At 39.7% G+C, this 24,932-nt stretch overlaps 1 protein-coding gene across 1 annotated transcript in view; it reads left to right on the top strand.

The window, feature by feature from the left end:
• The window catches only part of CTR9 (CTR9, Paf1/RNA polymerase II complex component), a 25,477-nt gene extending 8,212 nt beyond the window's left edge, over window positions 1–17,265 (top strand). The window contains exons 6-24 of the mRNA XM_012654179.1: window positions 1,627–1,734; window positions 2,918–3,025; window positions 3,143–3,379; window positions 3,601–3,690; window positions 3,802–3,930; window positions 4,041–4,224; window positions 5,379–5,467; window positions 6,218–6,403; window positions 6,492–6,579; window positions 6,759–6,907; window positions 8,585–8,701; window positions 8,862–9,007; window positions 10,355–10,426; window positions 10,912–11,047; window positions 11,209–11,355; window positions 11,785–11,942; window positions 13,358–13,454; window positions 13,672–13,784; window positions 16,177–17,265. Of these exons, the coding sequence (XP_012509633.1) occupies window positions 1,627–1,734; window positions 2,918–3,025; window positions 3,143–3,379; window positions 3,601–3,690; window positions 3,802–3,930; window positions 4,041–4,224; window positions 5,379–5,467; window positions 6,218–6,403; window positions 6,492–6,579; window positions 6,759–6,907; window positions 8,585–8,701; window positions 8,862–9,007; window positions 10,355–10,426; window positions 10,912–11,047; window positions 11,209–11,355; window positions 11,785–11,942; window positions 13,358–13,454; window positions 13,672–13,784; window positions 16,177–16,621 (2,799 nt within the window). The 3' untranslated portion in view covers window positions 16,622–17,265. The remainder of the gene's footprint in view (window positions 1–1,626; window positions 1,735–2,917; window positions 3,026–3,142; window positions 3,380–3,600; window positions 3,691–3,801; window positions 3,931–4,040; window positions 4,225–5,378; window positions 5,468–6,217; window positions 6,404–6,491; window positions 6,580–6,758; window positions 6,908–8,584; window positions 8,702–8,861; window positions 9,008–10,354; window positions 10,427–10,911; window positions 11,048–11,208; window positions 11,356–11,784; window positions 11,943–13,357; window positions 13,455–13,671; window positions 13,785–16,176) is intronic.
• Window positions 17,266–24,932: the final 7,667 nt, after the last annotated feature.

Genomic DNA, 24,932 nt, shown 5'->3' with positions numbered 1-24,932 from the left:
GGAGTACCATCCTGAAAGCAAACTTACATTTCTCTGGCAAAATGAGTGTTCACAGTAATAAGATAGCCTCACAATTCAGATAAAGTTTTGCTGCCAAATGAGTTTGCTTTAAGATTATCAAAAAAACTTATTTTTTAAGAGCTTTTTGGATTTTAGAATCTCAGATAAAGACTCATACACCTGTATATCAGTTTGGAATGCTTTCGTTTGCAAGTAACAAAAAACACACTCCAGTGCCTTAAACATAAGGGTTTTTATTGTTCACTAAACTAAATGTCTAAAATCTCAGATTTGATATCTCAATGCCATCAAAACTAGGATTTTATATCTTTCTGTCTTCCCTTCCTTAACATGAGGCCTTTCTTTGTCATGTCTGTCACCTCATAGTCACAAGATGGCTGCTGTACCTCCAGACATCTCATTATTACATCAGTCTTATAAAGAGAGAGGAAAGGGAAAGGATAAAAGGCTTTCTCTTAGAGAAGGTCTATCTTATATAATATTAAGAAGGAAGCTTCCCAATTATCCTTCTCCTTACGTATAATTGTCCAAAACGGGATCATAGCACTATTGATATTTTAGACTGGATAATTCTTTGTTGTGGGGAACTGTCCCATTCGTTGTAGGATATTTAGTAGCATCCCTGGCCTCTACCCACTAAATGCCAGTAGCATCCCCCTAGTTGTGATAACCAAAAATAACATCATCTCCAGTTGAGAACTGCTACCTTAGGCCATTCTTTAGAAAAGAATAGTTTATCTGGACTGGTATAGATTAATCATGATTCATCCCCTAGGACTGCAGAAGAGAGAAAGGGAGCTTTCCCTTCTGAAATCAAAAGATTTCCACAGGCTACAAATTCTAGATTCAGTTAGCAGGGTAACAGGGGTAAAAATAGCTGTTGGGTAATTTACAAATATCTGCCATACCAAGACGACAGCTAGGGTCAGTAAAAACCAAGGGTGGCTCTTTGTTGGGGAGAGGGGTAGAGGTGGTAGGGACTAGGAAAGTAAATAACTCTCAAGCAAGAACTGAACAAGAAAATAAAAAGAGGGAAAAAGTGACACAAACAAAAATCCTCACCATTAAGAATTAAAAGGAAGATTTAATTACAGATGCAATATAGGTATTTAAAAATCATAAGAGCCTTCTAATTCCTGTCACAATGGTGAAGTGGTACAAGCTGCTGTCTCTCTTAACATAATGTATATAGTAATCAATCACTTAAGATATACAATTCAGTAAAGGTCAATGAAGCTGTTGAAAATGGTAATTTTTTGTAGTACATTTTCTATTATTTGCCTTAGAGGTCAGAGGTAAAATTATTTAAGGCTGTGATACCAAATATATTTATTATATGTGCTCAATATGAGAGGACAGGGAGTTCTTTACAATAGGGATGCTTCTACAGTTAAGTTTTGTTAAGAAAACTAAATTCTAACAATTTGGTAATACACTATTTGAGAGTTTTCATCTCCAGTGAAAATTAACTAAAACAAGAGCTATATTTTGGTATCTGAACTTAGGGTTATATCACCTTATTTCTTGTGACTATAAAGAAAACTTAGGAAAAGCATTAATTAAGTAAATGTTTTCACTCCACCTTGCTGCAATGTTTTCTTTTAGGCTGATTCCATCAAAAATGGTGTCCAGCTTCTTTCCAGAGCCTATACTATCGATCCTAGCAACCCTATGGTATTGAACCATCTGGCAAATCACTTTTTCTTCAAAAAGGTAGAAGTCATTTATTTTTAAATTCTGTTTTTTGTTTTTCTGTGCTGCATTGATACTTTATTTTTTTTTTAACTTGGAAAGAAATTTGAGAATGTCAGGTTTTTTTTCCCCTCCAAATTGGAGTTCGTATTAGTTACAGGAGCGGGAGCGGGGGGTGTATTTGTTCATTCATTCACTTAATACTTATTGACCCTTTTACACTGTATCCAACACTGCAGTCGGGTTCCGAAGATGAGTAAGCCATGGTTTTTGCACTCAAGGATTTCCATTTCCTAGAAAAAAATGGACATGTAAACAAATATAAAGGTAAAAATAAAGGTCTCCACCCAATTATGATAGAGAAATGAGGAAGTGATCAAGTGGCTAAGGAGGGTTTTCACCAAGACAGCAAAACAATGGTATTTTTTAGGTTTCTTAAAATACTAAATCCAAGATTTCACTGGCAAAGTTTGTGTACAATAAACATGAAGTTTTAATCTGCCATATCAAAACCAGTTACTAAATTGTACTAAGAACTTTAAGCTAGTTAAATAGCAATTTAGGTAAAAGTTCACAAAAGTAATCTTTTGAATAATAGCTACAATGTTATGAATAATAGCTACAATGACTATATGAATAATAGCAACAATGTTGCTATTATTAGTATGCATCCAATGCTAACTAAATGCTAAGCACTGTTAAAAGTGTATTGCATGTATTTACTTACATAATCCTCACAACAATCATATAACATAGGTAATCTTATCCCTGTTTTGTGAATGAGTAAATTGAGGCAGAGTTAATAATCTAAGCCTTAGATTCTAAGGTTACACAGCTGTTGACCACAGTGCTTTACTATTCTCTGGTTGTAGAAGCGTACTCCCCCTTCATAATGAATTATCGATTAGTCTGTAACTGGGAATAGTACTAAGAGGCAACTATTTAGGGAGAAGATGGAAATGTATCTTGTAGGTAAATGAAGTGTGACTATTTAAGGTAAAACAGCTATGCGAGCTCATCTTACGCATTCACTCAGTTGATTTTCTGATCATACGGTGTAGCCAGGCTGTATGAGGCAATGTGTGAATTCCATGAAACAAAAAAACTGTATAGAAACATCTTATGAGAACATCCTAATTATGTTGACTGTAAGAATTTTAAACTTTTTTATGTAATAAAACTCCTTAATTGCCACAATATTCAGGATTATAGTAAAGTCCAGCACCTGGCACTCCATGCATTCCATAATACAGAAGTGGAAGCTATGCAAGCAGAAAGCTGCTATCAGCTGGCTAGATCATTCCATGTTCAGGTAAGGTAACTTGATAACTTCTCTAAATATCTAATCCTTTTGTTTGTAGTTTTTTAAGTCTTTTTAACACAACACTTTTGTACATATTCTTGGTCTTGTTTTATTTTCATTTTGTAGGAAGATTATGACCAAGCTTTTCAGTACTACTATCAAGCCACACAGTTTGCCTCATCCTCATTCGTGCTACCATTTTTTGGTTTGGGACAAATGTATATTTATCGAGGTGACAAAGAAAATGCATCTCAGTGCTTTGAGAAAGTTTTGAAAGCTTACCCTAATAATTATGAAACCATGAAAATTCTTGGCTCTCTCTATGCTGCCTCAGAAGATCAAGAAAAACGAGATATTGCCAAGGTACATTTTAAGTCCTGGCCATTTTCTGTTAGCTATCCTGAGACTCCCATTCCTCATCTCTTGTTATAGCTAGTGGAGATATGATAGAAGCAGTTTTGTTAGCTGAGCTTGTTCCAGTTTAGGTAACAAACAGTTGACTTATTAAGTAGGTTTAAATAGCCACCACCATTTTTTACTTTGACAGACTATAGATGGAATGATTGAATAATCTTTTATCCTAGGGCCATTTGAAGAAGGTCACAGAACAGTATCCTGATGATGTTGAAGCTTGGATTGAATTGGCACAAATCTTAGAACAGACTGATATACAGGTATTTCAGTAATGCTGTTCATCTCCTACATAATGTGTTTTTTGTAAGCCTGGTATAGTGTTTCTCTTCCATTTTCACTTATACAACATTCTGTTGACCATGTAAATACAGGGTGCCCTTTCAGCCTATGGAACAGCAACACGAATCCTTCAGGAGAAAGTGCAGGCTGATGTCCCCCCAGAGATTCTGAATAATGTGGGTGCCCTCCATTTTAGACTTGGAAACCTAGGGGAGGCAAAGGTAGGAAAATGGAAATATTCCCTTCTTTTTATAGTTGATCAAGTTGAATGCACACCTTTCTTAGATGTATCAACTAAGTCTTTTAATAATGTAATTTTTCTTTCTCATAGAAATATTTTTTGGCATCATTGGATCGTGCAAAGGCAGAAGCTGAGCATGATGAGCATTATTATAATGCTATATCTGTTACAACATCATACAATTTAGCCAGGCTATATGAGGCGATGTGTGAATTCCATGAAGCAGAAAAACTGTATAAAAACATCTTACGAGAACATCCTAATTATGTTGACTGTAAGAATTTTAAACTTTTTTATAGAATAAAATTCCTTAATTCCCACAATAGCAGTAAAATCTAGCCTGAAAAAAAAAATCTTTCTTAGAACTAATATTTTAAAAATGTGAAGGTTCTGATGTCCCTTTTTCTTCAAGGCAAATTCATGTCCTTAAAAGTAAAAGGTGCAGCTTTACTTACATTTATGCTAGAAAATAAAAAACAACTAAAACCAGTTGGACCATATTTCAATGACTAGGCTATCTTCAGTGGGTCAGCTACCTTTATTAGGCTTTTGAAAATTCCTTGCCATATTTGCTAATGGATTTACCTTTGTAACTGTCCTGCTTTGATTTCATGTAAACGTTTTTACAATGTTTATAATAGTGAGAAAGAGGTGCGTTTTTCTTAGAAACAATTACTAAAATGTACTAGTATGACTTTTTGCTATACATTTTGCTATACATCTATACATTGTGAAATGTGAAAAGTTTTTAATTAAAATATTACTTACATACTGTACTTTCTTTAAAAGAACCTAAAACATGATGTTGACTCTAGTCAAATCAGGAGCCATTATTTTGGCATCTATCATGCTGTTTTGGGATGCGAAAGTGATTTAAAATAAGTAAGATTTTAGTCGAAGGCCAGACTGAATTTGAATTGATTTGATAGGCAATAGTAAGCCATTATTGGTTTCTGGAGGAGGGTGACATTTTCTAGAGAAAACAACTTGCATTTGTGTGGCACATTATTGTTATTTCAGTGGAAAACCGAGGTTAGAGCCCAAGTCTTTTACTAGTAATCCATGCTTTCACTATTTTGCCGTGACAAGCAGCTTTTTTTAAAAAGGTGACTGACAGTGGTGGAAAGAGAAATTGGAAACGGAGACCAGCTGCAAGTTTTTTAAATATCTTAGCTGGAGATAAGGACTAGGAACAAGGCAATGGCGTGGAAGAGATCAATCTTAGATTTCGAACAGGAAAGCTTGATGGTGACAAACTTACTATTTAACTTGTTGGATTGATGTTTGATTTTCTTTTTTTACCTGTGGGACTTTTCCTTGTATGTTTGTATTAACAAAAACCAGTTGTTTCAAAAGTATAACTTTAAAATTATGATTGTTTTATATCTAATATTTTGAATATAAAAACTTTTAAATGTATGTTTTCAGGCTATTTGCGCCTAGGAGCCATGGCCAGAGATAAAGGAAACTTTTATGAGGCTTCAGATTGGTTTAAGGAAGCTCTTCAGATTAATCAGGTTGGTAATATTAATTCTTAGGTTTAAGAAATAATTACATTCACTTTTTTCTCCCTGTAAATCAGTTTTCCTTTTAATGGCTGTCATGTTACTAGTAACCTTGGTATCTTCCGTTTTTTTTTTTTATTTAGTTGTTAAAGATACTTAAGAGTATAGTAGGTTGTATTCTTAGTCATGTAATAAATAGGAAACATATTTTTAATATAAATCCCTTCTATTTTCCTCCTTCTTGTTCCTTCTTTCCTTCCTCCATCCTGTCCCTTCACCTGCACTAGCAAATATGACCTGGCCGATGTGTCTTTTACCCTCTCTAGTGTACCTCACTTGTGATTTAGTTAGTACCATATGAGAAAAATTTATAGAATAATAATATCTTGGAATTTTGAATGGAACCATAGAGGTTATCTAAACTTTTTGATTATGGACCACAGTAAGGAATAGATTTCACATCATAGCCTAGTTCATACATATATCTGTGTATACAAACAACTGAAATGAAAGTTACACAAATGATTATTTGCTCTTGCCAATAATACACTAATATTTTTACTTTATTCCATTCTGTTGCATTTATTATGCTGATAACCACACATTAAATTGATTTTACAACTCACTAATGGGTCTCAACTCTCGGTTTGAAAACCACTGTTGTAATGTAGCTCAGCTCTTCAGTAATCAGCTATTGTGGAAAGACGATTGATCTCTCTCAGTCTAAATCATAGATTTTGCTTCTTTATATATGTGCTTCAGGATCATCCAGATGCTTGGTCTTTGATTGGTAATCTTCATTTGGCAAAACAAGAATGGGGTCCAGGCCAGAAGAAGTTTGAGAGGATATTAAAACAGCCTTCCACACAGAGTGACACGTATTCCATGCTGGCCCTTGGCAACGTGTGGCTCCAGACTTTGCATCAGCCCACCCGAGACCGAGAGAAGGTAATCTCTTTTTGTCTTTTTAAATAACGAATACTCTGTATTTTTGTTTGAATTTTTTTTTTTTAATAATGCTTGTTTCTTTTTATAGGAAAAGCGTCATCAAGATCGTGCTCTGGCCATCTACAAACAAGTACTCAGAAATGATGCAAAGAATCTGTATGCTGCTAATGGCATAGGTGATTACACAACTTGAGTGTCCATAGTGATTTGTAAAATGAATGCTTTTGGAGGAATGTTTATAGATCAGAATTTTTCTCCAAATGTAATAAATGTACTTGTTTTAAAATAGGACTTTTAGTTATTTTTCTGGCTACAATTAGAAAATTCTTAAATGTGAACTTTTTTATAACTTTAGGAGCTGTTTTGGCCCACAAAGGATATTTTCGTGAAGCTCGTGATGTATTTGCTCAAGTCAGAGAAGCAACAGCAGATATCAGTGATGTGTGGCTGAACTTAGCACACATCTATGTGGAGCAAAAGCAGTATATCAGTGCCGTTCAAATGGTAATGTCTTGTCTTTCAAGATATTTTTAGATCATGTTCATTGTCAAGCAGATGTTTTCTTAACCATTCTGGCCCTGTTGTGGAGCTGCATGCTATCTCTTATGATACTGTGTCTATTCAGAGGTTTATAATTATATAATGTTAAGGCCAGGTTTTGGTGTCCAGACAGAGATACGAGTCCTAGTTCCACCATTAATTGCATGCCTTGGGCAAAGGATGTCCTCTCTGAGCCAGTTTTCCTATCTGTAAAATGGAGATAATTGTACCTTAACCTCACAGAATTTGGTGAGGATCCAGTATGAAAAGTACTTGACGCTAACGTGGCTAGCATAATAGTAAATACCCAGTAATAGTAGGATTTAGTATTTGTTCAGTTTCTGAAACTAAACCGAGTTTCAGAAAGGTTAAATGACTTATTTAAAAAACAAAAATTCCATGGGCATAATTTTTCATGACTGTAGAATTTTATTCTGCTGATCCTATTTGTTGAGTGCTTGAACTTGAAATAAAAGTCATACTCAGAATCTATAACATTAAAACAGAAAAAGGATCTTGGGCTCCATGGGATGTATTATGGCCAGAAAGAACTGGGAAGTGTTTTACCTTTTTCTTGGAATGGGTTATTATCAGTATTCAGAATATTGAAAAGATGCTAGTTGCGGGTACTCACAGAACCCAGATTGCATATGGTAGCCTCAGAGGTTGTTTTTTGAGGTTGACTTTCCTGATCTGAAGAATGATAATGTTGCTTTTCATAAATGCAGATTAATTACTAGAGATATTCAGGGGAAAACTATCTAACCATTTTACATGAAAAAGATCTTACCGACGACAAGATGTATTCCGTGGTCCAAAAGTGCTATGTTCATGTCAAAACTAACACTGGTATTGTATTGTTTTTACCAAGAAGTTAACAGTCAGAACTGTAAGACTTCTTATTGCCAATAGGTCCCACCAATCCTTAAGAAAGGTGCTAGAGGCCGGGCGTGGTAGCTCATGCCTGTAATCCTAGCTCTCTGGGAGGCCGAGGCGGGCGGATTGTTTGAGCTCAGGAGTTCGAAACCAGCCTGAGTAAGAGCGAGACCCCATCTCTACTAAAATTAGAAAGAAATTAATTGGACAACTAAAAATATATAGAAAAAATTAGCCGGGCATATTGGCGCATGCCTGTAGTCCCAGCTACTTGGGAGGCTGAGGCAGGAGGATCGCTTGAGCCCAGGAGTTTGAGGTTGCTGTGAGCTAGGATGACGCCATGGCACTCTAGCCCAGGCAACACAGTGAGACTCTGTCTCAAAAAAAAAAGAAAGGTGCTAGAGAGTATAACCAAAGGAGCCAGGTGTCTGACTTCAAATATGTAGTCAGTAGCTGATTCTAGGTAGTAGTGCTAAAGATAAGAAAAAGGCTTTCTAATCTGTTTACGCTTTCTTTCAGTGTTGGTCCAGATTTCAAATGGAAAAAAGCTATTTCAGCATCTGGTTTTTCTAATGATCAGATTTTTATGTTGTAAAAATGTATCCTGGTAAATGTCAAAAATCATTTGTCAAATTTTTCTCTGAAATTAACCATTCAAAAGATAAGATACCTTTTCACAAGCTTTAAAATTGCTTGAAATTTTGCTACAAAATGAAAATATCATTTAATCCCCGTTGTATTTAACTTTTTCTTTTTTTTTGGTAGTATGAAAATTGCCTCAGGAAATTCTATAAGCACCAAAACACTGAAGTTGTGCTCTATTTGGCCCGGGCTCTCTTCAAGTGTGGCAAGTTACAGGAATGCAAGCAGACTTTGCTGAAGGTAAAAGAGAGAAACTCAGTATTACTCTCATCCATTTCTATGCTGCATTGTATTTTTTAAGTTGTTATACATGTTAACATAACTGCTAACATTCTATTGACTAAAACCCTTTTCATGTCATTTGGCCATATGGAATATTTGCTTTGTTTTTTATTTACAGGCTAGACATGTGGCACCTAGTGATACAGTTCTTATGTTTAATGTGGCCTTGGTCCTGCAAAGATTAGCTACCTCTGTCCTAAAAGATGAAAAAAGCAATCTGAAGGAAGTACTTAATGCTGTGAAAGAACTGGAGCTTGCACATAGGTAAAGATTTTGTAGAAACAACCTTTCAAATGCTTTGTTTCAGCTGGGCATAGTGGCTCACGCTTGTGGAATCCCAGCACTTCAGGGGATGCTGGGAGGGGAGGATCACTTGAGGCCAGGAATTCCAGACCAGCCTGGGCAACACCATGAGACTCTGTCTCTACAAAAAGTAAGAAAAATTAGCTGGGTGTGGTGGTGCACACCTGTAGTCCCAGCTACTCAGGAGGCTGAGGTAGGAGGATTGCTCGAGCCCAGGAGGTCAAGGTTGCAGTGAGCTACGATGGTGCTGCTGCACTCCAGCCTGGGTGACAGAGCAAGACCCTGTCTTTTTTATATGTATATAAATAAATACATACATATTTTTATATATATATAAAAAAATACATACATACATATATACATAGTTTATATATATATATATATAAAAATACATACATACATACATACTTTGTTTCTTTAAAACTGTTTATCTCAAGGTGTTGAAAATCACTTCCCTCAAAAGATAATTTACTAGAATTATACCAGTGATATTTAAGCCAAAGCAGACAGCTGCTGCCACCAGGTGGCACCAAACTGTAGCCAGAATCTGCCAGATTTGGATCATATGGCCTGACCCCTACCTAGAACTGGCTGGCTAGCTTTGCAGCCTTGCTCTAGATTTTTCATTAATTTGACGATAATATGACTCAGCATTTTATACTTGTGAAATTTTTAGACTCCACTTATGTTAGTTTTCCTTTTTATACCAGTGTATCTGTTTATGGAGTGTTGATTTTCATTGAGCTAGGATTAAAGTCTTCTTAAATATTGCATAATTGGTTTATTTAGCTCAGCTCAAAATTTATTTAACCTTATAGTATTAATTACCAAAAAAATTTGGTAATTCAATGTGTAGTGAAGTTAAAACATGACATTTCTTCAAGTTTTGTCCAACCTTATTTGAATTGTTTAACATTTCTTGTCTTGCCTGTTAAATTAAAAATATTTTCATGGCCTGAGCCCCCTAACCTCCATCCTGATGTATTTAGTAAATATTCATTGCTTTAATTTATTTTTTGGTTATTTATGAATTTACTGATAATATTAAATGTAACTTTGATTATCTTGATGAATTTGTCTTTTATTAAACATATGGAGTGGCATATTGATGAGAATTATTTTTAAAAGTAGTTGCATATGTAATTTTCCTATTGAGATGATAGCCTTTATGCATTAAATAAATTCATGTAAGTCAGTCAATATGTAAACCTTTTCTCAGACTGTTTGTAGAACAGATTCAAAATATAAAGGGCCTTATTTCATTAGAATTTTTTTAAGTAAAATATTTTATTTTCTTATTGCATTTAGATACTTCAGTTACTTGAGTAAAGTGGGAGATAAAATGAGATTTGATTTGGCCCTTGCTGCGACAGAAGCCAGGTAATGTTACTATTTATGGAAAGTGACTTTGAGTGAGGCAGTGATACCAGTTGGGGCTGGGAGACTCACACAGTACTAAACAGGGGTTGGTCTTTCATATTCTTCTTGGGGACTTTCTAACTATCCCCAGGCTTTTTCCTTTCTGGGAATTTGGCAAAATTTATTTAGTACAAGTACATAGGTTGTGGGGAAGATACTTTTGTATTTCGCTTATGTCAGCTTTGTCACCAGAGTCAAGATATGATTCCTGACTCTGAGTCAAATGTGAAGATGATGTTGGAAGTCTTTTTAGCGTGCTTTGGGAACACATTTATAGTTTGGAAACTGAACATAATTGACAGTATTGGATTATGATAAACTAAGTTAATTTTGCAAATTAAGACATCACATATATATCAGCTAATGATCCTGCTTTAAATTTTTCAATTTGTGCAAGGAAAACACATGTGCTGCATTCATATTTCTTTAAATCTGAAATGTTCTAGGCAATGCTCTGACTTACTGAGCCAGGCCCAGTACCATGTGGCCCGGGCACGCAAACAGGATGAAGAAGAACGGGAGTTGCGGGCCAAGCAAGAGCAAGAAAAGGAACTATTAAGGCAAAAACTTCTAAAAGAACAGGTATCTATTGTATTTCCCAGTTATACTAGAGTTAAAGAATTGTGTACTTATACACACTTTACGTGTTTTTTTAAAAGTTCTCTGCTTAGGATGGTAGCCGTGAATTTTTCATTACAAGAACATTTTGATGGGGTTTTTGTCTACTTATTTTTCCCTCATAGGAAGAGAAACGTCTCAGAGAAAAGGAAGAACAAAAGAAACTTTTGGAACAGCGGGCCCAGTATGTGGAGAAGACCAAAAATATTCTTATGTTTACTGGCGAGACTGAAGCAACAAAAGAGAAGAAAAGAGGTGGTGGTGGTGGACGGGTAAGATGATTCCTGCTAGCACCGATGACATCAGTCCCTGTCTTTTGGCTGTAAGAAATGAAGATAATTGGTTAAATTCAGTCTGTACTTAGTTATTGGCTGTGACTTCTTCCTTTGCTAAGAGACGGTCTTCTAGCACAGAGAATAATTTAAATGGTATCCAGTATGTAGAAATGCATTCCAAGGTTAGCTAAGTACATTTTACCTTGTAGTGACCTTTTAAGTAGGTGATGATATTTGCAAAGTTTTGACCAATTGACACATTTATCCCAATTAGAAGTGTTTAAAATGTGGGCCTAGCCAACTACCTCTTCCATGAGACTCAAATTTCAGATGACTGACAGAATATGTCCTCTTTCTATAGCTTATCATCCCAGCCACGTTCCACTAGCCAGGAAATAACTGACTGTAGTTTTGTTTCGATTTTAGCGTTCTAAGAAGGGAGGGGAGTTTGATGAATTTGTCAATGATGACACTGATGATGACCTACCTATATCCAAAAAGAAGAAGAGAAGAAAGGGCAGTGGTAGTGAACAAGAAGGCGAAGAGGAAGAGGGTGGCGAGAGAAAGAAGAAGAAGAGGAGAAGGTAGTGTAATCACTAATGTGTTTAAAATAACCTTATAAAAGTGGCAAAAGGCCGGGCGTGGTGGCTCATGCCTATAATCCTAGTACTCTGGGAGGCCGAGGCAGGAGGATCGCTCAAGGTCAGGAGTTCAAGACCAGCCTGAGCAAGAGTGAGACCCCGTCTCTACTAAAAATAGGAAGAAATTAGCTGGACAACTAAAAATATGTAGAAAAACTTAGCCGGGCACGGTGGCACATGCCTGTAGTCCCAGCTACTTGGGAGGTTGAGGCAGAAGGATTGCTTGAGCCCAGGAGTTTGAGATTGCTGTGAGCTAGGCTGATACCACAGCACTCTAGCCCAGGCAACAGAGCAAGACTCTGTCTCAAAAAAAAAAATAAATATAAGTGGCAAAAGACCTTTTACCTTCTAAAGCTTTTCATGTTTAGAATTTCTGAGCCCCTGGTAATCACTTCATCTTTCCAAACAGTGAACGCTTTTGTGCCCCTACTTCCTACTTTAATCCTAAGATAGACCCATTACAAAATCCCCTGAGTACTTGGAATTTCCATACTTTTACACAGCTTTCCTTCTGAGAGCTACAAGTTACTCATAATTGCCTTTCTTGTGTCTCTAAAATTATATTTATTGCAAAAATGGATGTGATTTAGGATGAGAAGACCTGGATTGTGTCCACACTATCTATGCATGTGCAGTCTTGGAATAGTCACTCAGTCTCAGTTTCTTCTCTGTAAAACGGTTCACAGCGACGCCCACCTCATAGTTTTGCTCAATGCTTAAGATGCAAATATGTATAAAAGTGCCTTTTAAACCACCCAGTGCCATCTGCTGTTAAGATCAAGGGTGCCCTGCCCTCTCTCACATGGAGAGGCCCCCTAAACTGTCCCATTCCTATCTCATGGTACTTCCCTGTCCAGGAACCTCCATTTGGCTGTCTTACTTAGAACTGCCCTTCCCAGCTCTTAGCTGACAATACTTGGGAAAGAACCTGATGAATTTATTCAAACACAGACCCATGGAATTGAAGCTATGCTGAGGGCATTAGTAGTAGCAGGCCTGGAGTCAGCAGTTGGGAAGGAAGGAAGAGGAGGGGAAAGATGCTGAGATCTGGTACCTGGGTATTTTCTCAGCTTCTCTATTACTCCACCCTCCACCAAGTGCAAGATTCAAATGTAGATTAATAAGAGAGCTCAACAGTGACTAAATTAGTTAGCAGACATTGCTTAAATACATGGTTTTTACCTGAGTTATGTGCAGCAAGAGTAAGTTATGGACTCTGCCCTTGAGTATAATATGGTTGAAGACAGCACTCACATAGAAGGGTATTTAAAACGAATAATAATTTAATGCCAAAGTAGTCTTGGACTTTGTAGGCATGAGTGAGTCTTAACAAGCTCTCTTGGTGTTCACTGTTTAAGACCTACAAAGGGAGAAGAAGGATCTGATGATGATGAAACAGAAAATGGCCCCAAACCGAAAAAGCGCCGTCCACCAAGAGCAGAGAAGAAAAAGGCTGTAAGTTTATAGTACTGTGTTTTTCTGTGCCCTGGTAGACATAAAAGATTGCTTACACTAGAATACATCCTTTCTCTGCAGCTACCTCAAGTACAAATGCTTTTCAAAGTTTATTGGTGGCTGTTTGATTATATTATTATAGTGCAAACTCAGTTTAACAAGATGTTCTAATATGAGGGTCTTGACTAATCTATTATGTTTGACATTCTTTCTTTAGCCCAAGCCAGAACGTCTCCCTCCTTCAATGAAGGGAAAAATAAAATCCAAAGCCATAATATCATCAAGTGATGATTCTTCAGATGAGGATAAACTTAAAATTGCTGATGAAGGGTAGGAATTTTTGCCTTGATAAATTCTTCTAATGATGCAGGTAAACCAAAAGTGGTGGTTAATCAGCCTTTCTGTACTAGGAAAAATATACTTTTTTTTCTTTTTCTTTTTCTTTTTTTTCCTTTTCTTTTCTTTTTTTTTTTTTTCAAAGGGGGAAACAACAGACTCTTGAAAATTGGAGGAAATGGATAACTAGGAGTGGCCACTGGGCCAAGATGTCTTCTGTCTGGTGTCTTCTGTCTAGTTTCTTAGAATCTTACAGTTGGAGAAAACTTTAGCAGACATGTTCTAACCCCACCATTTTGTCCTACTACATGCTTCTCCCTCAAAAACGAAAACCTACTTTGAAATCTCATTTCTTCATGGATATTAGCTGAAATTTCGTAGATGACATCCTCCTAAATGAAATGTATCAACTCTACCTGCTCCATGGAAGGCTTATTCTAGACTGCTTATACAGTACTCTCCTTTAGTGCATGGCCCACCTGGGGAAGCAATACTTGATTTTATTTGTCCTAAACTTGCCCCCCAAGCTCAAGTTGCCCCCCCCATTTGGATTCTTAGACTAGGACTCTTAATACCATACTATACCAAGTTCTATAGCCATTGTTTCAGTCATGCATTCAACAGACGTTTGAACATGCATCCTGTACGATAGGGTAAGTGCTAGGGACACAGAGAAAAAGGACATAGACCTATAAATTCCTCAGGGGATCTTTGCTTCAGAGGTAGTGGAGAATAACAAACCAAAACCACCTTGTAGTGGGGTGTTATCGCTTACATTTTGGATTTATTGCTCTCCGGGGACCATACCTAATGGAGTTTGGGTGGTGGTGGGAATTGTAAGAGATGGGTTTTTTTGTAAAAGAAAAGGTGTTTGATTTGAGTCTTAAAGGAAGAATAGGGAGGTCTGGTTGGTTAGAGGTGAGGCAGGGGTTAGCATGTTAAGGAGGGTAAGCGTTCTGGCGGGGGACTGTCCTCATAGGGTAGAGATCTGTAGAGAACCATCTGTGAAGATTTGCAGTTCCCTTTTTCTCTGAAGACACTGACTGACACAAATTTGGATTGTTTTTCCCTAAAACACTATTTTGCCCTTGCCCCCACAGTGTTACCCTGGTCCGCTGGTTAGAGGCATGCATGATCAGTGTAATGAAATGTGTGGTTTTTAAGGAATGAGCACTGTTAAAATGTGTAGGCAGAAAGGTCCATTGTTAGAAGATGAGCTGCTGCCAAGCCTGTACCTGAGGTCAAGGCCAAGTTTATTTGAGCTATTTGCATCACTAAACTTTGTCCTGACCATCATAAAATGGGTTTGCTTATTCGGGCAGATGGAGTGAAATGAATTGGATCCCAGGGAACCCACTGACCTTTAATAGGTATACACAATAAATATGCGGTATCTCCTTTGTCACTCTTCATGTTCTCTCAGGATGACCTGGGTTATATAATGTGCCTCAATCTTGTTTCAGATTGAGGCACAGAGAATCCTTCTCCAATCTTCAGCGATATATTAGTTTCTGAAGAGAATAATAAATTTCACCTCCCTCACCCTTCCTAGACTGAACCCTGTAGGATTCAGTTTTCCTTTCTTGGAATATCTGTCTTGGAAACCAAAACTAAGGAATATGCCAGAGTAGTATGTCTGCTCTGAAGCAGCTGTCACAGTGGTTAAGGGAATGTTCTTTCCCCTAGAGCCTCCAGGAAGCCAAGGCTCCCAGGGTGCTGCCACCACTCTAAGCATAAGCATGTCTGCCCTTTCCCTTTACATGTCACCTGGCAAGTAGAGGGGGAACTCAGGAGGAAAGGTGGACAAGCCAAAGGGCCCTCTTAGCCCCAGATTCTGATCTCGAGTAAGTCTAGTCATGGTTGAGGGGACGTAGTCCAGTGGCAAATTTTGGGATAGAAACAGTGGCTTCACTCTTCTTCAGGTATCTGTTAGCACAGACGGTACCAGGACAGGGAAGTGTCTCACTCTTGCAGCCTTGGCAAAGGGTCAGTTCTTCAAAGTCTTGACAGCTAACTGAGATCCTGGGTTTCACCTTTGTTGCTGTTATTTTGTGTATAAAGATAAATATTTCCCTTCCTTCTCACAATTTTATATATGAAATTGGGAAATGTTTTATTCTGATGAAAAGTACCCAGTGAGAATCACTTTCTGTTTATATTCTGACTTGTCGCTAAAATGCCTTATTCTTTTGTCCTTTTTAATTCTTTTTTTATTGTGAAATATATTAAATTTACAGAATAGCACACAAAACAAGCATCACAAAATGAATACCTGTGTAACCACCACCATTAAATGCCCTTATTTTTTTAAAGCACATTATCTCTGCTAGTCAAGGCCCCAGTTAGCCAGAACCGTCAGTTTCTAACTAGCGCTTATCTTCGCCAGACATCCCAGGAACAGCAACAGCAACAGCAACAGCGACTCAGATGACGATGAGCCGGAGAGGAAACATGCCTCGTCAGAGAGCGATTCCGATGACAACCAGAACAAGTCTGGCAGTGAGGCCAGCAGTCCCCAGAGGCCTCGAAGACGGCAGTCAGATGAGGATTCAGACAGCGACCAGCCATCCAGAGAGAGAAGGCCCTCGGGTTCCGAACAGTCTGACAATGAGTCTGTGCAGTCAGGGAGAAGCCGCTCAGGAGGTTCTGAGAACGACTCTCGCCCAGCTTCTCCCAGCGTCGAGTCAGACCGCGAGTCTGAGAGAGGCTCTGAGAGAGGATCTGATAACGAGGGCTCCGGCCAAGGTTCTGGAAATGAATCAGAACCGGAGGGATCGAACAACGAGGCCTCGGACAGAGGCTCAGAACATGGGTCAGATGATAGTGACTAGGTTTTATTTCATAAATAAGCTTCATCTCTGGAGGAAACTTTTTTAATATATGAAAGCTGTGATAAAAACGTTTCAGATGTTTAGTCAATTGTGAAACTTTTCTTAAGGCAATTTTGTTTTCTATCCATTTGTATATTACTAAGCCCCAAGAGACATTTCCCTTGCTAGAGTCCAATTTTTTGAGTCTCTTTTGCAAATGAGACTATTCTTCATTGTGGTACAATCCCACCTGTCGTATGTGAAAACTGCAGTAAAAATATACCCAGATGCTAAATCATTCCTACAAAGGTTTGACTGAAACCGTGGCAGATGTCTCATCTTCTTTGTATGTTAAGCAGCATACTGTTTTGATTTTTATTGCAATCTTTTACCAAATGGTGCACAAACTTGGTATTAATGTCTTTGTTCCATTTTGAGTTTAGACTGAGAATATTTTTGTTTTCTGGAGGAAAAGGTATCTACTGTATAATTGCACCAAAGTACATAGGAAAGGAAGGTTTTTAATAGTGTAATACTGCAGCCATGTAGATAAAATCACAAGTATATAATTTGTTAGGTTAAATAAGGTGTGGAAAAATGCTTTTCTGTTAGTAGAATGCAAAAACTTACCTAAGCGACATAATAAAATTCTTTTACCAACCTTTGTGGGTAATTTTGTGTCTTTTTTTGCTTGATACATTTGTATATGAAAATGTAGCAGAAGTAATGTAGATATTTGGAAAAACCTGCATTTGGCAGAAGGTTGTTTCCTCAAGACTTGTGATTCTTTGCACATTTAGAGTTTTTTTTAAAGATGCAGGAAAACTAAAGTACTAGTATGTATTTTTATTTTCAATAAATAATTAACAAGAGTAATATTTTTATGTAGCAGTTCGTAGAGCTTTAATTAACATAGTCAATATTTTTTTCCATTTATTTTTTATTGGTATACATTCATAGGGTACAAATGCAGTTTTGCTACATTGACATACTGCATTGTGGAGAAGTCAAAGCCTTTAGTGCACACATCACTGAAGCAATGCACATTGTACCCACCAAGCAACCTCGCATCATCCACCCCTTGAGTCTCCACTGTCTATCATCCCACACTCTGCTTCCATGTGTACACGTTATTTAGCTCCCACTTATAAGTGAGAACATGTGTTATTTGTCTTTTCTGTGTCTGAGTTGTTTTTCTTAAGATAACGGCTTCCAGTTCCATCCATGTTGCTACAAAAGACAAATAGTATTCCATTGTGTCTGTTTACCACATTTTCTTTATCCAGTCCTCCATGGATGGACACTTAGGTTGATTCCGTATCTTTGCTGTTCAACAAGTATTATTAAATGTACTATGTTAGGCATTGAGTTGAGAATGCAGAGATAAAATGCCCTTTCTGTCCTCAAAAATCAAGTGAAGATAAGTTTATTGTCCCCGTGGGGTGATAATGTTTGCACAGGTTGTGGGAGCACAAAGGATGTTGCCAAACAGCTCCCAGCTGGAGGAAGCAGTCAGGCAAGGTTTCTTGAGGGACAGGAGTCCTGAGAGATGACTCAAAGGCCTGGCCGGATAGAGAATTCCAGGAAGGGTGTTTTAGGCAGAGTCACATGTACAGTTCTAAGAACTATAACAACGTAAGGGAGGCCAGGCAGGTATCCTGCTTTGAAAGGTGAGGAGCCTGAAATTCGGAGGTTTGTTGAACGTGTGTGTCATGCAGCTGGTAATGGTGAGGTTCAGACTAGAATCCAGGTCTTCCCTCTCTCTCCTCTTTCCCTGCTTTTTCCAATATGCCACACTTCATACTTGAGGCAAAGTAGTTAATCACCAAGTGACAAGAATCTATCTAATTTAAAAGCATTTCTCAACTGATGACTCACTTCAGGCAGTAATTTAAAAAAAAGTACATTCACAGACAGTCCTTTGGAAAGCTATTTATGGAGGGTTTCAACCTAATGTGTGTCATGATTTCTCCGATGATTCGCTCCAGGTTTTGGCTACAAAGGTGTTTTTGAGTACATGTCTCCAGTTACAATTTTTGAGTCAGTTCTGCCTTTGTATGAATATTTCTCCCAGATGTGTCCCCAGATTCACAGAATAGCAATATTTTCCCCTAGCCAATTTGCCCACATCAGAAGCCCCTGGGGGCTCTCTTCAGAAGCGGCGTCCTCCCGTGGCTGCAGTTAAATCCTGCACCCTGCAGAGTAACCCAGGTGTGGGAAGTGCTCTACTGAAGCGGAAGTCCCTTCTGACAAAGGAGTCTTAACCGGCCTGTTGCCTTTGCTCTACTGCTGCCTCCAGGAACTCACACAAGCTCATCAGGATTAACCTTCCATCTCTTCGTGGAGTTGTCCGCAGGAGAAGGCAGCGTAGCATAGTTGGTTAACAGCAGATACCGGAATCCAGGAGTCCTGGATCAGACTCTCGCTTTGTGACACTGACCCGCACATGACCCTCAGGCACACTACTCCCCCTAGATGGGACACTTTGCTCATCTAAATCAAGCCATTGCTCTTACGCTGTAAGTTTTGAAAACCTCAATTGAATTTGTCACAGTTAGAGAATATGATTTGTATTGTCTTTGATATTAATTCAGAACTATCACCACAGCCATAAAATTAGAGCTGTTGAGTTTAAAAATTTGTTGAAATTTATGCAAGAAAAACCACTTAATTATTCTGAATCTGAAACTTTAAACCCTTTTTCCCTACTGAAATGATTATAACAAGTTTTTTTAAGCAGACAGCTAATTCATTATAGCAAAAGACTATATACCTAATTCATAGGATTGTTGCAAGAATTCTGAGTTCGGATAGGTTTAGTGATGAACACATTGTAAATTAGCAGTCAAATTATCCATATGATTGAATTGATTCTGAATGTTTGGCACTATTTATCAAGCTCGAATTGTCTGAACCAATTGGGGACTAGGTCAGTTATTCTTTCCTAGGGCATCCTTTTAAAAATTCTTGCTTCTTCCTAGTTCCTTTTGAGAAAAATATTTTCAATCTCCAGGAAATAGGACTTTCCTGGAGCTTTTAAAGTATCCCTTGTTCTGATTCCACTAATGAACAATTTCCATCCCTGGGAATATAAGTAGCCAGAAGAGGAAAGAAAGACCTTTCAAAGGAGAATAATATCATCTCCTAAAACCGGAATTTGGGTGCAGCTTTTTTCCTAAAGGTAGTTTCTGATGTCCTGGTCTTTTGGGTGTGCCAAATAGTACAGGTCAGTGGCCATGCTTCTCATAATAGCATTAGTGACACAGGAAAGGGTATATGCTACCAGCAAATCAAATGCATTTAGATCTCAGTGCATCCTCTGATTTGGGGTCGAGCAAATCAACAGACAGCAGCTGCTGCAGAGATTCTCACTGCATCAGGCCCCGGTGAGAGAAAGACTGCCCTGGCCCAACTCCGACACTCACATTGATGTGACAAAATGCTTCACTTTTCAACCTCAGTCTCCCTATCTATAAAATAAAGTTGTTTGTGATCCTTTTAACATTCCAGGGCTTTTAAATAGAGTGTCTCTACCTCAACTGAATTAAATTAGTAACTTGAGATGTTTCTGTTTCTTTCTTTTCTTTTTTATTTTTTTGAGAAAGAGTATCCCCCTATCCCCTGGCTGGAGTGCCATGGTGTCATCATTGTTCACTACAACCTCAAACTCCTGGGCTCAAGTGATCCTCCTGCCTCATCCTCCCGAGTAACTGGGACTATAGGCCTGCGCCACCCACACCCTGGCTAATTTTTTCTATTTTAGTAGAAATTTTTTCTATTTTTAGTAGAGACGGGGGTCTTGCTCTTGCTCAGGCTGGCCTCAAACTCCTGACCTCAAGCGATCCTCCCTCCTCGGCCTCCCAGAGTGCTGGGATTACAGGTGTGAGCCACCGCACCCAGCCCTAATTTGTATTTTGAATAGCAATTTAAAACTCCGTTTCTTGTCTAAAAATGGAGACTGTGAAAAAAGTTGGCCTCTATGCTCTGAGGTCTCTGGTAGCTCCCTCCTTTTCTTCTAGCATGCGTTTTAGCAAATTCATTTTCGTGAGTCATATTTATGCTTGCACTGTCAACGGTGTCGATGGCGGCCATTTGGTACGAGCCCAGGTGCTCCTTCAGAGACATGGTAGCCACGAGCAAACGCACCACCAAACCCTCCAGGTGGCTGTGAATTCTGAGGTTGCTGTTTCTTACGGACTGTTCTTACTGCTCACCAGAACTTGTTCTCATCTGGGCAATTGTGAAGGCCTGGAGATCACTACTCTTGAGCCTAATCCTAACAAATGAACTTGTAGGTTGGTCTTTAGTCCCAGACAGGCTGGATTTGTCTAAGTGGGGTGGAGTGTCTGTGATAGTATATTCCCCAGAGAAGGATCGATGCCAAAACCTTTGTTCTCTTCTGATCCGCTTTGTTCTCTGAAACAATACTGTTTTGATTTCTCCCATGGGAGCTGGTGCTCTAATTTCCTTAACCGGAGAGAAGTGGAGACTTCATTTCCTGCCTTAGCCCGCTGTGGGTTGTCCTGGCCTGCACGTGTCTTATCCAGAAGTCACTAAATGCAGACACGCTCCTCACTTATCTCACCTCCTGCTGCTTCCAGCTTGGAGTGGCAGCTAAAGCAATGGATCAAGGAGGTGGGAGAAGGGAGCACCACCATATTCCTTGACCACAAGCAATTATGTGAGGGACAAATTCTAGGGGTGGTTTAATGGATGTTAAAGCCTTGCTTCTGCAGCCTCAACGCTCTTATCTGTTCTAGTCTGAACTCTCGGGCATTGAAACCATACACATCCTTCTTTTTCATGGTTCACAGAAATTGCAGAACTCATGTTTCTATACTTTTGATTCTCTAAGAAGACTCAGGGACCTTCTGTAACCTCACATTGCAAACAGCTGATCATGTTCATAACCCCTCTTCAAGGCAGCTGTCACATGAGCTGGCAGTGTTCTCCCGTGACAGCTGTGCTCTGGCCAGTGGGCCCTCATTCCCTGGGGCGGGGATGACAAATGCCCTGTAGATATCTGGTGTTAGGGACCTGGGTCAGAACATGAGGAGAGGATTTGGCGTTTGGAAAGAGCTGGGTCCCTTCGCTCACGTCAAAGGAAGTCATATGTTAGTGCGATTATTGGCAAGTCAGTAGTTTGCATGGTAGGAGCGTGTAGGGTTTAGGATTGCATCTCGGTGAAGGAGGAGCTGAGGCCCAGGGTTGCTGCGGCTGGGAAGGCAGCACAATCCTTGGTGGGCTTGAGCAAGGGGCCTGGGTTGATTAGGTTGGATATCAGGGTCATCAAGTTTTAAGGGCTAATGAATGACCTAGGGATTCTGACCCCATGGGTCTGGAGTGAGACCAGACATTCTACGTTTCTAACAAGCCTCCAAGTGAGATGAGTCCAAAGACTACACTTTGAGTAGCAAGGTTGTAGAACATTACGAATGTGCCCTTGCTGGGGGAACACCCACAATTTTTTTCCCTGGGGCTTAAAAGCCTGATGAGGCGATTTCATCAGCTAGGGGTGCGGTGTGGAGAGACAGGGGTGTCTCCAGGGAAGGGGAGGGAGGAGTCAGAGGCTTAGGGAGAGAGGAAAAGGTGTGAAAGTTATTTTGGAGAGTAGAGAAGTGAGCACAGCTGGCGGCAGTAAAGTCTGATGGCTCAAGCTTCAAAGCACCTGGGCCTTTGGAAGAAAGGAGAAGTGGTAAGAAGGCGCTAGCGGGGACAGCAGAGGGGACAGTGGCCACACCAAGGCCATTCACCATGAGAGGGAGACAGAAGGGGAAGTGACGACATCAGGGGACAGCCAGGCCCCCTTTAGAGCAAGGACGGCAGGAATGTTCAGAGAAGAGACTGAGGATGTGGAGAGTTTGCTGGTGACAGACTGTGGGCCCAGAGGGTGTGGAGGAAGGTTTGGGGGGACAGGGGGTGGGGGAATTGGGACAGGTTAGCAGATGTACGAAGAAGTTTGGTGTGAGGGTCCAGGTGGATGACCGGGGGCCCTTGGGCTTCTGGTGGGCTGAGGCGGGAGTGAGGCCTGCTGGGAAAACGGGTGACGAGTTCCGGCTGCAGAGTGGGGCCATCGGGGATGCTGTCTCCTGCAGCCCCGGTGATGCGCGCTCCTTTTCCTGGAGGCATGAGGTAGGGGCGTAAGAACTTCAGCAGAGACGCCACCCCTGGGACAGGAGGCTGGGGGTGCCCCTCTCCAGGGCCCTGGCACGTCGGCACTGGGGCAGGAGGCATGCGCACGTGACCTTGCCTCTCCGTGGCACGTTGTTAGGGATGTTGCTGCTTTAAAGCAAAGTGGTTAGACAACGCAGTGCCGAGTTACACTGGTGACTTGGTAGTCACGGCTCAGCAGGTCCAAAGACATGTCCAATAGTTGTGTTTTGAGCCCCAAATACCGTATATGCCTGAGTATAAGGTGTCTTGAATATAACGTGACCCCACGCACACTGCATAGGTTCTCTCTCTGGCCGAAAATTTTCTCATTAACTTAAATTTATAAACTTTGGGGATGTAGGTGAAGTAGTTTGATGTCTACTAACAATATTTAATTTATTAATTTAATTAAAAACATTTAAAATCACGTTACATAAAATACTGAGAACTTTTGAGTGCTTTTCTCCGCATTTCATAAAATAATTTTATTCAAATTCATCACAAAATCTTAGGCCAGTGTCTTGCTCTCAAGTCACTTTCCGAATCATCTAACAGGGTTTTCAAGAGAAGGCCCCTTCCCGTCCATCGTGGTGCCAAGATCCCGGCCTGGAGCATCCAAGTCTCTGCTGCCTCTGGAAGTGCTGTCCCAAGGCTGCCAGCACTCATCTGTGTCACATCGGGACAGCTGGCTTTTCCATTCGTCACAGAGGTGGGTATTTTCCATCTCCATTTAATGTACTGCTTTTTAAAGCAATCCTTAAAATGCTTGTTTACAACTTTTGCCAGCTCTTGAGATAGTACTATCATGTCCCCAAGAATAACGATTAAATCTGTGTTCAATTTCTTTGACACCAAGCCCATCGAGGGTCTCCACAAACATCGAAAACTAGCATTGGTTGGGGTCAGGTTAATGTGTCATCCTCAAACTGTGTATCATTGTTCAAAAAAAAAGTAATTGAGAGGAACTCTTGAAATTGGAAAGAAATTATTATGCAATTATTATGTTTCAATTAAAAATAATAGCCGGTGGCCGGGCGCGGTGGCTCACACCTGTAATCCTAGCTCTCTGGGAGGCCGAGGTGGGTGGATTGTTTGAGCTCAGGAGTTCGAGACCAGCCTGAGCAAGAGTGAGACCCCATCTCTACTAAAAATAGAAAGAAATTAGCCAAACAACTAAAAATAGAAAAAAAAATTAGCTGGGCATGGTGGCGCATGCTTGTAGTCCCAGCTACCTGGGGGGCTGAGGCACGAGAATCGCAGAAGTTTGAGGTTGCTGTGAGCTAGGCTGACGCCACAGCACTCTAGCCCAGGCAAGAGAGTGAGACTCTGTCTCCAAAAAAAAGAAAATAATAGCCGGGTGAGGTGGCACACATCTGTAGACCCAGCTACCTGAGAGGCTGAGGCAGGAGGATTGCTTGAGCCCAGGAGTTCGAGGCTGCCAGGAGCTATAATTGTACCACTGCATGCCAGCCTGGGCGATAGAGCAAGAACCATCTCTAAAATAATAAACAAACAAACAAACCTAACAACATATGTATAAGATATGTATCCTAAAAATTACAAATTATGAAAACAATATCAAAGAAGAGTTAAATAAAGAGATAAATCACATTTATGGATTGGTAGACACAACATAGGAAAGACGTTGTTTCTCTACAAAAAAAAAAAAAAAAAAAGAAACAGAGCTAAAATGTCAGGCCACTCCCTCATTTCCAAGGGGTAATTTGATGACAGTTTCTGTCATCAAATGGCATTCTCCCTGGGCGTCCCTGTGTCTCTTTTCCTCTTCTTATAAGGACATCATGGTATTAGATTAGGGCCTACCCTAATGACTTTATCTCAACTTGATTACATCTGCAAAGACCCTATTTCCAAATGAGGTCACATTCACAGTTACCTGGAGTTAGGACTTCAGCATAGGTTTTGGGGAAGGTGCGGGAGTTGGGGAGGGAGAGACAAAAGTTCAATCCATAACAGAGGGATTTGGGGGCCGATTATCCCTCACCTCACGTCCTGCAGCCCAGCCCTCAGCGGCTCTGGCACCTCCGTGTGCTCATCCAGCTCTGGTCACACACTTCCAGGCACAAGGAGCTCACTGCCTCTGGGACAGGTCCTTGACTCTCTCCCCTCTTTTTCTGTCCCCCTCGACATGCACTTCGGTGCACTGGTTATGAGCACC

This window comes from Propithecus coquereli, unplaced genomic scaffold, assembly GCF_000956105.1.
Source record: "Propithecus coquereli isolate 6110/MARCELLA unplaced genomic scaffold, Pcoq_1.0 Scaffold44, whole genome shotgun sequence".
Taxonomy (NCBI): Eukaryota; Metazoa; Chordata; class Mammalia; order Primates; family Indriidae; genus Propithecus; species Propithecus coquereli.
Note: the sequence above shows the minus strand (reverse complement) of the source record. Positions and strands in the feature narration are given on the sequence as shown.